This window comes from Staurois parvus, unplaced genomic scaffold (genome assembly GCF_062004578.1).
Source record: "Staurois parvus isolate SC_StPar_1 unplaced genomic scaffold, SC_StPar_1.0 ptg002113l, whole genome shotgun sequence".
NCBI lineage: Eukaryota > Metazoa > Chordata > Amphibia > Anura > Ranidae > Staurois > Staurois parvus.
Window position 1 is genome coordinate 2,075,763 of NW_028319909.1, and position 21,192 is coordinate 2,096,954.

The 21,192-nt window shown below is 42.5% G+C and overlaps 1 protein-coding gene across 5 annotated transcripts in view; it reads left to right on the plus strand.

The window, feature by feature from the left end:
- The window catches only part of LOC149432716 (sialic acid-binding Ig-like lectin 12), a 47,795-nt gene extending 27,056 nt beyond the window's left edge, over window positions 1-20,739 (plus strand). For 3 of the 5 annotated variants that reach the window (XM_089665066.1, XM_089665067.1, XM_089665062.1), the window contains exons 5-11: window positions 1,283-1,324; window positions 8,159-8,410; window positions 9,122-9,157; window positions 12,758-12,805; window positions 12,972-13,094; window positions 14,569-14,621; window positions 20,354-20,739. In XM_089665066.1, the coding sequence (XP_089521192.1) occupies window positions 1,283-1,324; window positions 8,159-8,410; window positions 9,122-9,157; window positions 12,758-12,805; window positions 12,972-13,094; window positions 14,569-14,621; window positions 20,354-20,392 (593 nt within the window). In that variant the 3' untranslated portion in view covers window positions 20,393-20,739. Of the gene's footprint in view, window positions 1-1,282; window positions 1,325-8,158; window positions 8,411-9,121; window positions 9,158-12,757; window positions 12,806-12,971; window positions 13,095-14,568; window positions 14,622-16,899; window positions 17,139-18,925 lie in introns of those variants that run through there. The other 2 variants (XM_089665065.1, XM_089665064.1) reach the window with 2 other exon arrangements.
- The last annotated feature ends 453 nt before the right edge of the window (window positions 20,740-21,192 follow it).

Consider the following 21,192-nt stretch of genomic DNA (forward strand, 5'->3'; position numbering starts at 1 on the left):
AACTCTTCCAGTAACTAGTCCAGAGCTACCAAAAACCTAAAAGAAAACAGAAATTGTAATTTCACATTTTTAAGTAGATCCTGCCAAATAAAATTATATATATTAGAATATAAATAGTCTGTCAATTATTTAAAAGATTCAAACATGTAAAACTCCAGCCTTCTATAAGATATCCACTTTTAGAACTTTTTCGGTGTGCCCCCCTGTTCCTGGCTTCACCTCTTTTTTACTAAGGGTGTTGGGTTTTGATTTCTAAGCTAAGCCCAACCTATCTGCAAGTTCCCTTGTCCAGTGAACAAAAATGACCGACACACTACAAATTAAAGACCTCAATTCTGTGTTAGGTCGTGAAATGAAACATACACTCAACGGCCGCTTTATTAGGTCCACCTGTTCAATTGCTTGGTGACACAAATTTCTAATCAGCCAATCACATGGGAGCGGCTCAATGCATTTAGGCATGTAGACGTGGTGAAGATGACTTGCTGAAGTTCAAACCGAGCATCAGAATGGGGAAGAAAGGGGATTTAAGTGACTTTGAACGTGGCATGGTTGTTGGTGCCAGACGGGCTGGTCTGAGTATTTCTAAAACTGCTGATCTACTGGGATTTTCACGCACAACCATTTCTAGGGTTTACAGAGAATGGTCTGAAAAAGAGAAATGTTCCAACAGTAACTCAAATAACCACTCGTTACAATCAAGGTATGCAGAATACCATCTATGAAAGCGCAACATGTCGAACCTTGAAGCAGATGGGCTACAGCAGCAGCAAGCCACACTGGGTAGCAAGGTGTACCTAATAAAGTGGCTGGTGAGTGTTTATTGAACAGAAAAAAACATAACTCTTGGCATACTGAAATTTTAGCTATATAGATTCTCATGCTATTGCCATTAGCCGTGGTCCCTTCTCAAGGTGTAAAAGGTAAAGGTGTGCGGTTGATTTTGGTCCAGGCCCTGTACAATGAGACTCCCCTCATTAGGTAATTTGGCACTCTCAGTGGACAAGGGTATAGTCTGAGAGCAATATTAGCTTCCAGAGTCATAGATTAGCTCAAAAATGATCTAAATTATTCATTAAAAGTACATTAGAATCATTCAGAGGCCAATTTGTATGCAAAATTCTGATATATAAAAAGCCTGTTGCTGAGCCTTAATGAAAATTTAAAGGCACATCAATTATGGTTGAATCAAAAATGTCTAGACTGTTAATTTCAATTTGAAACACAAAGCTACAATATTCTTCCTCAAAACCTCTACTAATCTAGGTTTCCTTCTTTTCAGATCCCCCAACTGTCAAAGTCAATACTGTTATTGAACCTTCAGGTAATGTGTTTCCTATCTTCAGTTTCCTGCCCATCCATTGTCTACTAAGTCTTTACGTATTTGTTTAATGTGCAGTTCAGTAAGAGTGTCCTCTACTATATGGCCAAAAGCTTGCAGACGCCTCACCATCGCATCTACGTAAATGAGTTTGCCGGACATTTCATTCCATTCCAAAACCATGAGAATTTGTTTGGAGTTTCACCTTGCAGCTGTAACAGCCTCCACTTTTCTAGGAGGGCTTTTCTCAAGATTTTGGAGTGTGTCTGTCACGATCCGCCTGGCAGCGTCTCTATTAGTCCACAGCACGGATTTCCTCAGGGCGCGGGGTCTAAGTCCCAATCTGCTTATTCACCAGGGCCCCTGATGGTGGGGATGGACTTGGAGCAGACTGAGACCAGGTCGCGACCCCTGAGCAGGGGCGGACTGACAACTCATAGGGCCCCTGGGCAATAGGGGATCATGGGGCCCCTGTATCCTTGCCCAAACTCAAAAAACCTATGAAAAAGGTACCAGAGGCATCTCATGGGGCCCCCTACTGACCCCGGGCCCTCGGGCAGTGCCCGAGTTTCCAAATGGTCAGTCCGCCCCTGCCCCTGAGTACGTCCGACAATGGTAGAGAGTACCATCAGAGGAGTGCAGGGTAAGGACTCTGCTGTGAAGAGGCTGGCAGACCTGGTAACCAGGGACGATCCCTGCGGGATGGATAGATGGATCGTCTGGGTGGCTGGAAGCGTAGTCAGGCGGGCCAGGTCAGCAACGTGCGGGCAGCGAGGTACCGGAGGAGAAGGCAGAGAATGGTCGAGGTCACAAGCCGGGTTCAGTAACTAGCGGACAGCGCGGTACAAGGGGTCAGGCAGAAGGATGGTCAGGCAAGCCAAGGGTTAAGCAGGATACAATCAGCAGGGTCAGGTACAATGCAGAGGTCGGCAACGGAGTAGCACAGGATCAGGTATCAGGACAGAGCACAAAAGACCAAATGGCAATTGACATACCTCTAATCCAGTTTAAATAGCCCGCCCTGCGCTGTCATTGGTGCCAGGCGCGTGTCCGCGATCGCGAGTGCGCGGCCATCGCGATCGCCCGCTGATTCGAACGCATTGGTGTCCTGCGCATGCGCCACTTGGCGTATCGCGGCAGGGACACCGATCTCTGACAGTGTCTATGGGAATTTGTTCCCATCCAGCCCAAAAAAAACATTTGTGCCACCAGGAACTGAGGTTGGATGAGAAGACTTGGCTTGCAATTGGGGTTCCAACATATCTCAAAGGTGTTTAAAAGGCGTTTGTGTAAGTGACTTGAGTGGCCTTTGCCATGTCTTCATGGAGCTGGCTTTGAGTATATGGACATAGTCATGTTAGAAAAGAAAAGTGCTTTCACCAAATGTTGCCACAAGGTTGGAAATTCAAATTCCAATTGTCCAAAATGTGTTTATATGCTGAAGCATTAACAATGCCTTTTACTGGAAAAATGGACGGGTGTCTACAGAATTTTGTTTGTGTACTAAATAAAAGCCATATGTGTCCCTAAAAAAAATGATAACAATTTTCTAGGTATGAAAATCAGTAATATAGTTATTGTCAACTTAGCTGATGTTTGCTAAATTCGGTCTGGGCCTCTTGGCATTAACAAAACCCGTAACACTTATTGCACGAAAAGTTACGTCTTATTTTTTTTTACGAGCAATTTGAGCTGCATCACTAAACCACATTCATCTCTTTTGTTTCTTCCCCAATTTTTGTTTTTACAAAAATTTGCAGACAGCTATGTAAATCAAAAAATACATCCTGCACCTGTATTTTTAACACCTTGTGGTGGTGGAGTGCTCAGCCAATGGTGATGCTGTAATAACTTTGTGACAAAATGGCAGCGCTCCAAAGATTAAACCTCAATATTTGACTGGGGTCATATACAGTATGCAAAAAAAATGGTTAGAAGTAGAGAAAGATACATAGTTAACTCTATGTTTCAGAAGCAAGGAGTTCTCCTTTGGTCTGCCAACTTAAAGTGGTTGTAAACGTCAGACAATAAATAGGAACAAAGCATATCCTTCTGTAGTGTGTACTTGTCCCAATTCAGAGCACTAAGTGCCATTTCCATCTGCTGCTTTGTTCCTTTTGGCATTAACAAAACCCGTAACACTTATTGCACGAAAAGTTACGTCTTATTTTTTTTTACGAGCAATTTGAGCTGCATCACTAAACCACATTCTTCTCTTTTGTTTCTTCCCCAATTTTTGTTTTTACAAAAATTTGCAGACAGCTATGTAAATCAAAAAATATATCCTGCACCTGTATTTCTAACACCTTGTGGTGGTGGTGGTGGAGTGCTCAGCCAATGGTGATGCTGTAATAACTTTGTGACAAAATGGCAGCGCTCCAAAGATTAAACCTCAATATTTGACTGGGGTCATATACAGTATGCAAAAAAAAAAGGTTAGAAGTAGAGAAAGATACATAGTTAACCGTAGGTTTCAGAAGCAAGGAGTTCCCCTTTGGTCTGCCAACTTAAAGTGGTTGTAAACCTCAGACAATAAATAGGAACAAAGCATATCCTTCTGTAGTGTGTACTTGTCCCAATCCAGAGCACTAAGTGCCATTTCCATCTGCTGCTTTGTTCCTTTTGGCATTAACAAAACCCGTAACACTTATTGCACGAAAAGTTACGTCTTATTTTTTTTACGAGCAATTTAAGCTGCATCACTATACCACATTCTTCTCTTTTGTTTCTTCCCCTTTTTTTTGTTTTCACAAAAATTTGCAGACAGCTATGTAAATCAAAAAAGACATCCTGCACCTGTATTTTTAACACCTTGTGGTGGTGGTGGTGGTGGAGTGCTCAGCCAATGGTGATGCCGTGATAACTTTGTGACAAAATGGCAGCACTCCAAAGATTAAACCTCAATATTTGACTGGGGTCATATACAGTATGCAAAAAAAAAAAGGTTAGAAGTAGAGAAAGATACATAGTTAGGGTTAACTATGTATCTTTCTCTACTTCTAACCTTTTTTTTTTTTGCATACTGTATATGACCCCAGTCAAATATTGAGGTTTAATCTTAGGTTTGAGGTTTAAACATAGGGTTATGTTTCAGAAGCAAGGAGTTCCCCTTTGGTCTGCCAACTTAAAGTGGTTGTAAACCTCGGACAATAAATAGGAACAAAGCGTATCCTTCTATAGTGTGTACTTGTCCCAATCCAGAGCACTAAGTGCCATTTCCATCTGCTGCTTTGTTCCTTTTGGCATTAACAAAACCCGTAACACTTATTGCACGAAAAGTTACATGTCTTATTTTTTATGCAAGCAATTTGAGCTGCATCACTAAACCACATTCTTCTCTTTTGTTTCTTCCCCAATTTTTGTTTTCACAAAAATTTGCAGACAGCTATGTAAATCAAAAAATACATCCTGCACCTGTATTTTTAACACCTTGGTCTGCCAACTTAAAGTGGTTGTAAACCTCAGACAATAAATAGGAACAAAGCGTATCCTTCTATAGTGTGTACTTGTCCCAATCCTGAGCACTAAGTGCCATTTCCATCTGCTGCTTTGTTCCTCTGCTATCAGCTGACACCAAGAGAAAAATGGTGACAGGGGAGGGACCTCCAGCAGATTGACAGCCTCAGCTCTCTTCCTGTGAGCTTTGTGGATAGGGGTGTCTCTTCAATCCAAACTGCTCTCAGAGCTCTCATCTCTATGCTCTGCAGAATGTAACTTCAGTTCTCCGCCCAATTTTTTTAAACTCTCAGACAAGCTTTATAAATTCAGCACTTTGAACAGATATAGAGAAGAGAAGACTGCAGATAAAAAGGTACAGCTTATGTAGGATGAATTGTTTCATCTCTGTGTATCATTTGAGGCTAGTAACTTCACTGGATATGTAAGGGCTTACAACCACTTTAAGAAAGGGGTAGGAAAGAAATCTGGAAGGGTAGCACTCAAACCTTATGGTAATCCTAATGTTATAGGGAGTACAGAGCTATTCAGCTGAGATATCTGGATTCTTCAGCCTCTCCAGTCCAAAAGACCTCTACTGTCTCTTCGGTTCGTACCTTAGGGAATCCAAGATTGAAGAACCACACCAAAATGTGAACGCACAGATATAGATTTATTCTAAGGTACTTTATGATATAGACTTTAGCACAAAATCATTGTATTTGGGGAGCCAGTTTGAAGTGAAAGGTACTAAATACTAGACTGAATACAAATTATCCAGTTTTAACCAAATTGTTGAAGATCAAGAGTTTGTCAGCAGCTGGTCTGGTTCAGGCAGCCTTGGGGCTTCAAGCCCTGATGAGGTGTTATTTCCTGACGAAATGCGTTGGATTGTGGTAAAGTCTTTCACCTTACCCAGGAATAAATCTGTATCTGGATGATCAAATGTTGGTGTGGTGCTTCAATTTCAAATTTACTTTGAGAAAGAGGACTTCTGTGTCTCCAACACAGCCTTGTAACTATGTATCTTTCTGTACTTCCAAGCTCTTTTTTTGCATACATGATCTCAATAAAATAAAAAGGTTTCACCATTGGAGCGCTGGCTTTGTTTTCACGAAGCTGTGTAAACAAGCCCTGAGTTTGTTCGCCCAGATATAGATTCATTGTAAGGTAAGATAAATACATCAAAAGATATTCAACACATTATGGGGGGGGGTTTGTCAGCAGCTGGTCTGGTTCAGGCAGCCTTGGGGCTTCAAGCCCTGAAGAGGTGGTATTTCCTGACGAAATGCGTTGGATTGTGGTAAAGTATTTTACTTTACCCAGGAAAAATCTGTATGTGGACGATCAAATGTTGGTGTGGTGCTTCAATCTCAAATTTAGTTTCAGAAAGAGGACTTCTGTGTCTCCAACACAGCCTTGTAACTATGTATCTTTCTGTACTTCCAAGCTCTTTCTTGCATACCTGATTTCAGTAAAATAAAAAGGTTTCACCATTGGAGCGCTGGCTTTGTTGTCATGAATCTGTGTAAACAAGCCCTGAGTTTGATCGCCCAGATATAGGTTCATTATAAGGTAAGATAAATACGTTAAAAGATATTCAACACATTTTGAGGGTTTGTCAGCAGCTGGTCTGGTTCAGGCAGCCTTGGGGCTTCAAGCCTTGAAGAGGTGGTATTTCCTGATGAAATGCGTTGGATTGTGGTAAAGTCTTTTACCTTACCCAGGAATAAATCTGTATCTGGACGATCAAATGTTGATGTGGTGCTTCAATCTCAAATTTAGTTTCAGAAAGAGGACTTCTCTGTCTCAAACACAGTCTTGTAACTATGTATCTTTCTGTACTTCCAAGCTTGTTCTTGCATACGTGATCTCAGTAAAATAAGGAGGTTTCATCATTGGAGCGCTGGCTTTGTTGTCATGAATCTGTGTAAACAAGCCCTGAGTTTGATCGCCCAGATATAGATTCTTCTTAAGGTAAGATATAGACGTTAAAAGATATTCAACACATTTTGGGAGTTTGTCAGCAGCTGGTCTGGTTCAGGCAGCCTTGGGGCTTCAAACCCTGATGAGGTGGTATTTCCTGACGAAATGCGTTGGATTGTGGTAAAGTCTTTTACCTTACCCAGGAATAAATCTGTATCTGCACGATCTAATGTTGGTGTGGTGCTTCAATTTCAAATTTACTTTGAGAAAAAGGACTTCTGTGTCTCCAACATGGCCTTGTAACTATGTATCTTTCTGTACTTGTTCTTGCATACATGATCTCAGTAAAATAAAGAGGTTTCATCATTGGAGTGCTGGCTTTGTTGTCATGAATCTGTGTAAACAAGCCCTGAGTTTGATCGCCCAGATATAGATTCTTTTTAAGGTAAGATATAGACGTTATATCATGTACCTGGTGATGGAGGCCAATGGAGAGAGGGCTTCCCTTGCGGCTAAGTTCCGGACTCCCCTGAGAGTGGGACAGCGGGAGTCTGGCCCAAAGTTGCACAGGTCGCCTGTAGGAGTGCTGGTTGGTGGTCCACTCAGGAGCACAGGTGGTGCATGGAGACAGGTCTGCAGACAGGAGGCGCCTGTGCGTGGTATGCAAGCCCTTCCGGGATTTGGATGTTTACTGGATAGTCGGTTCAAGCCAAGGTCAGGTACCAGGTGGGAATCAGAGTGGTCGTGACCAGATGGGATAGCTGAGGTGATTCACAGAGAAGCGGGAGAGAGAGAGTATCTGTAAGCAGAGCCGAGGTCAGATCAGGGGTAAAGCAGAGTAGACAGGTCCAGGAGCAAGCCGAGTCGGTAACAGGAAATCACAGGTCAGAATCACAGGAAACAGGAACCAGGAACAGGGCACGAGAAGCTAGAGATCATCCAGCAACCAGAGGAAGTGATGAGCCTCCTTATAAAGGCCATCTGGCACCAGACTGAGGCTGATTTGTACTTCTGCGGCCATGTAAAGTACTGGCAGAAATGCCAGATCTTCCAGAACTCCTGCCGTGGACAGGACCCTGACACGTTAAAAGATATTCAACACATTTTGGGAGTTTGTCAGCAGCTGGTCTGGTTCAGGCAGCCTTGGGGCTTCAAGTCCTGATGAGGTGGTATTCCCTGACGAAATGCGTTGGATTTGTATTAAAGTCTTTAACCTTACCCAGGAATAAATTTGTATCTGGACGATCAAATGTTGGCACAGTGCTTCAATCTAAATTTACCTTGGGAAAGAGAACTTCTGTGTCTCCAACACAACCTTGTAACTAGGTATCTTTCTGTACTTCCAAGCTCTGTTTTGCATTTATGAGCTCCATAAAACGAAAAGGTTTCATCTTCGGAGTTGTGGCTCTTTTGTCACAAAGCTGTGTAATACAAACCCCGAGTTGTATGATCATCTCATAATTTTGCTATTTGTAGAAATTACTTTAGAGAACCATACGGTGGCCGTGAAGGAAGGACAGTCTTTGATTCTGAAGTGTTTGGTGGACAGTAATCCAGCCTCTGAAGTGACCTGGACCAAAGGAGAGAAGACCGTAGCCAGCAGTGTGACCGGACAGAAATTGGAGCTGTACCTGGACAATGTAAAGTCCAGCGACGCCAACACATACAGCTGTACAGCGCAGAACAAACATGGAGACACAAGTGACTTTGTTGATATTGAAGTGGAAGGTAAGTGACGGAATAAAGAGAACCTGTCATGTAAAGAGTACTTGAGTTTGATCAGCTATCATTCTCCATGAGGCACTGCTGGAGTGTGAGAAGAAGAAGCAGAACAAGAAGCCAATCAGTCCATGTGCTGACATAAAGCATGCTGATAGGAGGAGACAACAGAATGACAGAGAGATGAGTTAATCCCTATGCTGCTTCTCATTTCATTGACCAGCCATAGGCTGAGGTTGGGTTCAGGATGACCTGGGCTCAGAGGAAGTGGGTTGAATGATGCCGGTTATCAGACTGAGGGCATCTTGTGAAATAAAAAAGAGGGAAATCTGTGGATTGATGGTGAATAATGCAACAAAAGCTATTTTTGTTATTTTATCCCTTTAATTGGTGATTTATAAAGAGTATGCATTAACAGACCCCTAAATGTATATATGCTGAGGGGAGCTCAGAGCAAAGTGACAGCAAGATGATTTTATCAATCTGCTTCTTCTCCTTCACTGTCCAGTCACAGGTATGTGTGGGCCCAACGATCTCTTAGAGAACTTTTAAGTAAAAGTTATTTATTTATTTTTTTATGGGTATCATATGTTATTTTTTCTAGTGCAAGTTAGACTAATAAAGACAACATTTTAGTGGTTGATACATTCTCTGCATTAATGTTTTATGTCATTCTCAGTCCCATCATTAATACTGAACTGTAATGTCCCTTTCTTGCAGCTGGCAAAGTAGAAACTAGTGACAACCTCTATCCTGGTAAGAAATTATTTACCTTTTATATTACATTTGTGTATTTTTTTAGTACAACTAATAGATGTTCTGTAGATAGAGGGACAAGAGTTGCCCAACCATACCTCACCATACCATACCATGCCATATCATACCATACTGTACCTCCCTGTACCATACCATAGCATACCACACCATACCATGCTGTACTATATTATACCATGCCATACAGCAGCGTTTTTCAACCACTGTGCCGCGGCACACTAGTGTGCCGTGAGATATTGTCTGGTGTGCCGTGGGAAAAATTCCAATTTCATCTGTAACATGTGGCTTCGGCTCACAAATAGACCAATCATTAGAATCTAATGATTCAGTGGTCGGCAAGCCGCGGCTCGCGAGCCACATGCGGCTCTTTACCCAGTCTAATGCGGCTCTTCTGTGTGCCGGGCGCCTGCTCCCCTCCCTCCTCTCGGTCGGCCGCTCCCCTGCCTCCTCTCGGTTGGCAGCCCCAAAAGTCCGCGCGGACCTTTTAATCCGGCTTGCGGATGTGGCTGTCAGGATGTGTGTAGGCGGGGCAGCGTGCCGAACGTGAGGGGAGGGGAGCTAGGCTCCTCTCACAGTCCGCCCTGAAGACCCGAACGGCGCGGGAAGACAGCGAGAGGAACGCAAAAGGTAAGTGAATTGACACGGGGGACTTGGCTTACTAGAAGGGGGGGGGGGGAATAGTACTGTGGGGGATGAAATACTATATGAGGGATGAATTACTTTATGAGGGATGAAATACTATATGGGGGGATGAAATACTATATGGGGGATGAATTACTATATCAGGGATGAATTACTATATGAGGGATGAAATACTATATGGGGGGATGAAATACTATATGGGGGGATGAAATACTATATGGGGGGATGAATTACTATATGAGGGATGAAATACTATATGGGGGGATGAAATACTATATGAGGGATGAAATACTATATGGGGGATGAATTACTATATGAGGGATGAATTACTGTATGAGGGATGAAATACTATATGGGGGGATGAAATACTATATGAGGGATGAAATACTATATGAGGGGATGAAATACTATATGGGGGGATGAAATACTATATGGGGGATGAAATACTATATGAGGGATGAAATACTATATGAGGGATGAAATACTATATGAGGGATGAATTACTATATGAGGGATGAAATACTATATGGGGGGATGAAATACTATATGGGGGGATGAAATACTATATGGGGGGATGAAATACTATATGAGGGATGAATTACTATGGGGGATGAATTACTATATGGGGGATTAATTACTATGGGGGATGAATTACTATATGGGGGATTAATTACTATGCTTACTATGGGGGAATATTACTATACTTACTATGGATGACACATACACATCATTCATCTACTCTTGGTCCGGCCCCCGGGTCCAATTATAAAATACTTTATTATTTCATAATAAAGTAATTATAAAATAATTTCTTTGTGTTTGATTCCTATTCAAGAGAATTACTTTATATATAGTCAATATAGGCACAGAGGTAAATTTTTTTAACATTTTCTAATGGTGGTGTGCCTCGTGATTTTTTTCATGAAAAAAGTGTGCCTTTGCACAAAAAAGGTTGAAAAACACTGCCATACAGTACCATACTATAGCATACCACCCTACACAATGCCATACCATACCATATTGTACTATGCCGTACCATACCATGCCATACCATAGCGTACCACACCACACCACACCACACAATGCCATACCATACCATATTATACTATGCCGTACCATACCATGCCATACCACACTATACCATACCATACCACACCATACCATACCACACCATACCACACCATACCATACCACACCATAGCATACCACACAACACCACACAATGCCATACCATACCATATTATAATATGCCGTACCATGCCATACCAAACCATGTCATGTCATACCATACCACACCATACCACACTATACCATACCATACCACACCATACCATACATACCATACCACACCATACCATACCATACCACACCACACCATACCACACCATACCACACCATAGCGTACCACACAACACCACACAATGCCATACCATACCATATTATAATATGCCGTACCATGCCATACCAAACCATGTCATGTCATACCATACCACACCATACCATACCATACCACACCATGCCATACCACACCATACCATACCACACCATACCATACCACACCACACCATGCCACACCACACCATGCCACACCACACCACACCACACCATACCACACCATACCATACCACACCATGCCATACCACACCATACCATACCACACCATACCATACCACACCATGCCATACCACACCATGCCATACCACACCATACCACGCCATACCACACCATGCCATACCACACCATACCATACCACACCACACCATACCACACCATACCACACCATACCATACCATACCACACCATACCATACCACACCATACCATACCATAACATAGCGTACCACACCACACAATGCCATACCATACCATATTATACTATGCCATACCATACAATGTCATGCCATACCATACCATAGAATGCCATAAAATACCATAACATAGCATACCACACCACACAATGTCATACCAAATTATACTATGCCGTACCATACCATACCATACCATACCATGCCATACCATACCATATTATACCATGCCATACTATACCATACCATGCCATATCATACCATACCATGCCATATCATATTATATCATGCCTTGCCATACCATACCGTACTGTACCAGATTGTACCATACCATAGAGTACCACACTATACCATACTGTACCATAACATAGCGTGCCACACCATACAATGCCATACCATATTATATCATGCCATATCATACCTTACCACACCATATCATGCCATACCATAATATACCATACCATACCATATTGTACCATACCATACTGTACCATATTGTACCATACTATATTATACCATACCGTACCATACCATAGGGTACTAAACTATACCACACTGCACCATACCATACCATACCGTACCATATACTACCATTCCATGCTATTACATACAATACCATACCATAACATACCATACCATACTGTACCATATAATACCATTCCATACTATTCCATACAATACCATACTATTCCATACCATACTATACCATACCAATTCAATTAACCATACTGTACAGGTGTTATTAGCAGATACATGTGAAGAGGTTCCATAGCAAACCATCAAGGGCCCCCTAGCCTTTATCTTCATCAAAAAGACAATTCCTTTAACATAAATAATTTCCATAGACATTCTTTACATGTTCCCAAACTATATCCATGTATTTATTTGTTTATGTGCCAAATGCTATTGCTACATGACACTGTGTAACAAGACAGTGCTGGGCCCCCCTGTACTTCTGGGCCCCATAGCAGTTGCATGGCCCTCTATGGCTATAGTTACACTCTTATAAGTATGCTGCTATGATTAAGAATATTATTCCACATTATTAGCAAAACATAGACAGCAAAATAATGATTTGGTTAGAATTAGAGTCTTGCCCATGTGAGGTGACAATCTAAAAGACGATTCTATTACAGATGCATCTCCAGATTTAGAAGAAGTCACTGCAGCTTCGCCTCAGCAAGGTAAGCAGAATATTTAGCAATTTAATGTCTTCTATTTAGAGTTTAGACCTATTTTAAATTGATTGGATGGTGTGATGATGATGATGATGATGATGATGATGAATGAAGAGCATGCATCTCCCTACCATACCAGAACATCAGGAAATTAAAATGGTTGTTTTATCAGCTTCCAGTGACATCGATTACAAACTCCTTGCTGGGCTGATAGCAGGAAATGTCCTGGTCCTGTCGCTGATCGCTCTGGTGCTTTTCTGCTTTGTGAGAAGGAATATGAAGAGAAGACAGCAAGGTATTAACCGAGATGCTCTCAACACTAAATATTATAATATGTGCCATATAGTAAGCCAACCAATTGGCGTACATATTTTATTTTGTTATATTATTATTAATATAACTGTGATTCGTTTTTATATTGCATTCCATATATGGAATGTGTGCCATATAGAAACTCGTCATACATTTTTATATTGGTATAATATATTATTGTAATTATATTATAATATTTATTTAGTATATTATTGTTAATATTACTGTACTTTCTATACCTGGTTGGGGAGGGGTATAGGTTTGCCCCAATTTTTTTTTTTACAGTGTACGCAGAAATTTTTCTGGTGTTTCCAATAGTACAAAAATGACCTCAACAGTATAATGCGTCATATAAAAATGCAAAATAATAATAATAATAACAATAATAATATTTATTGTTTTTGTTCTTGTTATTATTATTATTTTGCATTTTTATGTGACACATTATACTGTTGAGGTCATTTTTGTACTATTGGGAACACCAATCAAAAATTGCTCATACATTGTAAAAAAAAATAGGCACATGCAGAAACTCTTCTTGGAGAGCTCTCCAGCCTCTCCTGGTGTACCTCCCCAGACCGTAGATAATCCTCTTCTTATCCAGCTGCCTGAGGGAATCCCTGGGCAAGGGTATCCAGTGCCTGCCACTTTAAAATGAAAACAGTCCCGGATAAGGAGCTAATCAGGTTTCCCCAAAGAGTGCTCTCTCTTCCCTTGTTTGGCCCAGGAGGTGTAGGATTACTCACTCAGTCTCAGTCCTGCAAGCAGATTTAGGTAGGTAGCTGCCTTCATGCTTTCCGCTGGGCTGGCTCCTTTCCTGGCTCTACAGGTGGTCCTCTGGGGACCAATGAGGCTGAATGATCCTCCTTTCCAGTACCCTGCCTGTAGGTAGGCTCTTTTCCAGTGGGCCCCCTCCCAAGCTCCTGCATCTCAGCTTCCTCACATCCTCCACTCCTGCTACTTAACAGGATCTAGCACATTTAAGGGCTGCCTTGGCCCTATGCCAGGCCTTCTGCTTGGGGATTTGCAAAGGTCAGCCCCTCCTCATCCCCCTCAGTGCTTCTAGAATCTTCTCCAAGACTCTAGAGCAGGAGGAGGTATCTGGGAACTGACCTGCAGAGCCTCTCAGCCCTGATCCAAATTTAACCCTGCTAACCATTATACCCAGGCTGCTACTCAGCCCTCCTTACTAAAAATTGAACACTAGCTCCCCCTGGCTATCTAGAGGGGTTCTACAAATGGGATTCTGAGTGTCCCAAGTGAGAATTAACAACAGGATCCCAGCCCAGCAGACAAAGAGCACTAAGCATTCAGTTATTCTTCTACATATGATTGGTTGCTGTAGTATATTGCACTCAGTAAGTTTGTTATTTTGTTTTTCTGGTATGTATTATATAATGAATATGGCCAATACCTGCCCATTGAGAATATCTCGGAAACTTGTCTTCCTTTTCTAGCTATTATCAACAATGGTCAAGAGCTCAGTTCACAGGGAACATCGGCCTACAAGGTATGACTCTGCATGGTTATTGGTGGGATGCGTTCCTATTCTTCAGCTGGTGAATGCGTACCTATTCTTCTACTGGTGAATGCGTTCCTATTCTTCTACTGGTGAATGCGTACCTATTCTTCAACTGGTGAATGCGTACCTATTCTTCAACTGGTGAATGCGTACCTATTCTTCTACTGGTGAATGCGTTCCTATTCTTCTACTGGTGAATGCGTTCCTATTCTTCAACTGGTGAATGCGTACCTATTCTTCAACTGGTGAATGCGTACCTATTCTTCTACTGGTGAATGCGTACCTATTCTTCAACTGGTGAATGCGTACCTATTCTTCTACTGGTGAATGCGTACCTATTCTTCAACTGGTGAATGCGTACCTATTCTTCATCTGGGGAATGCGTACCTATTCTTCAAATGGTGAATGCGTACCTATTCTTCAACTGGTGAATGCGTACCTATTCTTCAAATGGTGAATGCGTACCTATTCTTCAACTGGTGAATGCGTACCTATTCTTCTACTGGTGAATGCGTACCTATTCTTCAACTGGTGAATGCGTACCTATTCTTCATCTGGGGAATGCGTACCTATTCTTCAAATGGTGAATGCGTACCTATTCTTCAACTGGTGAATGCGTACCTATTCTTCAAATGGTGAATGCGTACCTATTCTTCAATTGGTGAATGCGTACCTATTCTTCAACTGGTGAATGCGTACCTATTCTTCAACTGGTGAATGCGTACCTATTCTTCAACTGGTGAATGCGTACCTATTCTTCAAATGGTGAATGCGTACCTATTCTTCTACTGGTGAATGTGTACCTATTCTTCAACTGGTGAATGCGTACCTATTCTTCAAATGGTGAATGCGTACCTATTCTTCTACTGGTGAATGTGTACCTATTCTTCTACTGGTGAATGCGTACCTATTCTTCAAATGGTGAATGCGTACCTATTCTTCAAATGGTGAATGTGTACCTATTCTTCAACTGGTGAATGCGTACCCATTCTTCTACTGGTGAATGCGTACCTATTCTTCTACTGGTGAATGCGTACCTATTCTTCAAATGGTGAATGCGAACCTATTCTTCAAATGGTGAATGCGTACCTATTCTTCAAATGGTGAATGCGTACCTATTCTTCTCTTGGTGAATGCGTACCTATTCTTCAAATGGTGAATGCGTTCCTATTCTTCTACTGGTGAATGCGTTCCTATTCTTCAACTGGTGAATGCGTACCTATTCTTCAACTGGTAAATGCATACCTATTCTTCAACTGGTGAATGCGTTCCTATTCTTCAACTGGTGAACGTGTACCTATTCTTCAAATGGTGAATGCGTACCTATTCTTCAACTGGTAAATGAGTTCCTATTCTTCAAATTGTGAATGCGTACCTATTCTTCTACTGGTGAATGTGTACCTATTCTTCTACTGGTAAATGCGTTCCTATTCTTCTACTGGTGAATGCGTACCTATTCTTCTACTGGTGAATGTGTTCCTATTCTTCAACTGGTAAATGGGTACCTATTCTTCAACTGGTGAATGTGTACCTATTCTTCTACTGGTGAATGCGTTCCTATTCTTCAACTGGTGAATGCGTTCCTATTCTTCAACTGGTGAATGCGTACCTATTCTTCAACTGGTGAATGCGTACCTATTCTTCTACTGGTTAATACGTACCTATTCCTCAACTGGTGAATGCGTACCTATTCCTCAACTGGTTAATACGTACCTATTCTTCAACTGGTGAATGCGTACCTATTCTTCAACTGGTGAACGCGTACCTATTCTTCAACTGGTGAACGCGTACCTATTCTTCTACTGGTGAACGCGTACCTATTCTTCAACTGGTGAATGCGTACCTATTCTTCTACTGGTGAATGCGTACCTATTCTTCAACTGGTGAATGCGTACCTATTCTTCTACTGGGGAATGCGTACCTATTCTTCAACTGGTGAATGCGTACCTATTCTTCAAATGGTGAATGCGTACCTATTCTTCTCTTGGTGAATGCGTACCTATTCTTCAACTGGTGAATGCGTACCTATTCTTCTCTTGGTGAATGCGTACCTATTCTTCAAATGGTGAATGCGTACCTATTCTTCTCTTGGTGAATGCGTACCTATTCTTCAACTGGTGAATGCGTACCTATTCTTCAACTGTTAAACCCAACACCAAAAATTTAATATATTGCAGAATACCAATCCTTAGATGTGATGGTTGCATTAGTTTTTTTTTTTAACCTTTTTTCTCTCTGTTTTCCCCTTGTGATCTGGCCAATAAAGCACCTCTTGTATTAGAGCGTCCTCACTCTGGATGAAGGATCACAGGAGACACAGCAGACAGCAGCATTGTCAGTCTGGGGAGGAGAGGACTGTCCAATGTATTGGCAGATTTAAATGCACTAACAAATTGAAGTCAAACTCCAGCTCATGCTTTATAAACAGTTACAGTAAAGTTTTTGTTTTTCCTTTTTGGGGGGAAAGGTTTTACATGAATGAATAAAAAGTGATCATTGTAAGCACCCCTGTCAGTGTTAAATGGTTTGTCTCATCCCTGTAAAATAATATATTTATAGATCTGTTTTGAAAACAAAAACAGACTTACTGGCCAGATCACCGGATTAAAATAAATGAAATAAAGCTTAAAAATAGTGGGCACCAGTGACAGCCGTTCTTAACACCATATATTAAACATGCCTGAATGACTCTACTAACATGTGAGTCTTCCTACTTTTTATGCTGTATTAAGTGGTCTGCTGCACTTAGAGGCGCTTCTTCTCTCTTTACTCTCTGGGATCTGGCTGTAGAAAAAAACATCAAAAGCCAAAAACAGCCGCTGCAAAAATGGTCCAATGTGCATGAGGACTAAAGTGGGAGAGAAGACATCTCGGCATGTAGTTACGAGAAGTAAAGCTGATTTTTGAGGGGCTGCTTGTTCCTCGCCCATAATGGGCTGTTGCTGCTGATCTGCAATGACTGACAGCTTTCAGGAGAAGAACAGTCCAGGATCTGCCCATATACATAGGAAGAAACCAGATATAGTGAATGCGGGGTCCAGGGAGACCAGATATAGTGAATGCAGGGTCCTGGGAGAGCGGATATAGTGAATGCAGGGTCCGGGGAGACCAGATATAGTGAATGCAGGGTCCGGGGAGACCAGATATAGTGAATGCAGGGTCCGGGGAGACCAGATATAGTGAATGCAGGGTCCGGGGAGACCGGATATAGTGAATGCAGGTTCCGGGGAGAGCGGATATAGTGAATGCAGGGTCCGGAGAGACCAGATATAGTGAATGCAGGGTCCGGGAGAGCGAATATAATGAATGCAGGGTCCGGGGAGACCAGATATAGTGAATGCAGGGTCCGGGGAGAGCGGATATAGTGAATGCAGGGTCCGGGGAGAGCGGATATAGTGAATGCAGGGTCCGGGGAGGCCAGATATAGTGAATGCAGGGTCCTGGGAGACCACATATAGTGAATGCAGGGTCCGGGGAGACTGGATATAGTGAATGCAGGGTCCGGGGGACCAGATATAGTGAATGCAGGGTCCGGAGAGACCGGATATAGTGAATGCAAGGTCCGGAGAGACCGGATATAGTGAATGCAGGATCCAGGAGAGCGAATATAAGGAATGCAGGATCTGGGGAGACCAGATATAGTGAATGCAGGGTCCGGGAGACCAGATATAGTGAATGCAGGGTCCGGGGAGACCAGATATAGTGAATACAGGGTCCGGGGAGAGCGAATATAATGAATGCAGGGTCCGGGGAGACAAGATATAGTGAATACAGGGTCCAGGGAGAGCGAATATAATGAATGGAGGGTCCGGGGAGACAAGATATAGTGAATACAGGGTCCGGGGAGAGCGAATATAATGAATGCAGGGTCCTACTTCCATTGATTCAAGCCAACTGGGCATCCCATAATCTCTATTTCCCTATCCAAGTTGAATTCCCCTAATAAAACAACAAAACCAAGCCCATGGACTGGTCACCATCTCCTGGATGCAAGTCTGTGCAAGAAATACCTGTTGCCTGGCTGTGCAGAGAGAAGCTTAGACATACCCACAACACAGAGGCTCTCACGAGGGTAGCCACCTAGGAAATGGTAAACTGCAATATAAAATTGTTTGTTTTTGGGTTTATTATACAGCTTGAAGGCATATCTTCTTCTGGAAATCCTAGTAGCCCGGCTATTGTGTTGACAAAGCGGTTTTACCTTTACTTGCCTGATATAATGTTAATAGACTGGTTTGCGTATTTTACACCTGAATAGCTTTATATTTTTATGGTTTTCTTTTCTTTTCAAGGGCTTCAATAATTAAGTTTGGATTTATGGACATTATACATTTTGACATCATCATCTCTCCAAACTGCTATGATGGAATGCTCATTATTTATGGTGTTGGAGGACTTTATTCCTTTCCTTTCTGCTACTCGCCACCATTCCCCTTCCCATATCATCCCAATTCCTTGTCATCCCCTTCAGTCTGTTCTCCCATACCCAACCCATATAAAGACGGGTCATTGCCTTCCAACCCCAATACCAGCACTCTGTTTGCAGCTCCTACCCATCCTTCTTACCATCCCCTTCCCATATCATCCCAATTCCTTGTCATCCCCTTCAGTCTGTTCTCCCGTACCCAACCCATATATAGACGGGTCATTGCCTTCAACACCTCAATACCAGCACTCTGTTTGCAGCTCCTACCCATCCCCTTCCCATATCATCCCAATTCCTTGTCATCCCCTTCAGTCTGTTCTCCCGTACCCAACCCATATATAGACGGGTCATTGCCTTCCACACCCCAATACCAGCACTCTTTTTGCAGCTCCTACCCGTCCTTCTTACCATCCCCTTCCCATATCATCCCAATTCCTTGTCATCCCCTTCAGTCTGTTCTCCCGTACCCAACCCATATATAGACAGGTCATTGCCTTCCACACCCCAATACCAGCACTCTGTTTGCAGCTCCTACCCATCCTTCTTACCATCCCCTTCCCATATCATCCCAATTCCTTGTCATCCCCTTCAGTCTGTTCTCCTGTACCCAACCCATATATAGACGGGTCATTGCCTTCCAACCCCAATACCAGCACTCTGTTTGCAGCCCCTACCCATCCTTCTTACCATCCCCTTCCCATATCATCCCAATTCTTTGTCATCCCCTTCAGTCTGTTCTCCCGTACTCAACCCATATATGGACGGGTCATTGCCTTCCACACCCCAATACCAGCACTCTTTTTGCAGCTCCTACCCATCCTTCTTACCATCCTCTTCCCATATCATCCCAATTCCTTGTCATCCCCTTCAGTCTGTTCTCCTGTACCCAACCCATATATAGACGGGTCATTGCCTTCCACACCCCAATACCAGCACTCTGTTTGCAGCCCCTACCCATCCTTCTTACCATCCCCTTCCCATATCATCCCAATTCTTTGTCATCCCCTTCAGTCTGTTCTCCCATACCCAACCCATATATAGACGGGTCATTGCCTTCCACACCCCAATACCAGCACTCTGTTTGCAGCCCCTACCCATCCTTCTTACCATCCCCTTCCCATATCATCCCAATTTCTTGTCATCCCCTTCAGTCTGTTCTCTCATACCCAACCCATATATAGATGGGTCATTGCCTTCCACACCCCAATACCAGCACTGTGTTTGCAGCTCCTACCCATCCTTCTTACCATCGGCTATTCTAGTGACTCCATTGTCTCCGTCTGCTTTATCCCAGAAGGTTTTACAACTAGGTGTGCCGGATATGAAGAGCTGAATCTGGAAGATCCTCTGATCCTGGATAAACACATCTAGAAACTCTTGTGCTACAATGCTTCTAGTTCTAGGATGACTACCAGTAACACTTTAATTGAACAAGATGAAGTTAGAAGCTGATTGGCTACCAAGTACAGCTGCACCAGAGTTTGCGCTCTTCAGCTTTAGTAAATCAATTTTTTCACAATCATGAGATAAAACAAGTCGTGGTGTTATAATAACTGTTTGCGTAGCATCATATTTTATGGTTGTATGTTAATAGAATGCTTTTGATTTTGGCAATTATTTATCTGTTACAGAATTGATATAAATGAATAAGAATAAATAAATAAACCCGTATTTATTACACTTTTCTGGGATGATCATTCTTATGCTTTGCTTACACAGTGTATTTAAACCCTACTTTTCCTACTGCTACTAAATCTCATATTGTATTTTAAATCTGCAGCTTTCATTAGAGTAGAATTTCATGCTGCACCTCGCCAATCAAAAAGTATTACTAAACCCAGGACCCTGCATTCACTAAGGTCCCTTTCAGATGGGATGGATCCATCAGTGTGTTCCACCCCGTTCAACGGGGGGATCTATCCGCTGATTTCCACTGAGCCGGCGAATGATAGGATTCTGTCTGCTCTGCTGCTGTACAACAGACACTGACCACTGATTTCAATGGGACGGTCGGATGGAAATGGACCGTCTGTCTATTTCCACCCGATGGTCATCTGATCCAATCCGCTGAACAGATGGGGGAATGATCCCCATCCATCAGTTTTTGGCATAGAGGATCGAATCGGATGCCAG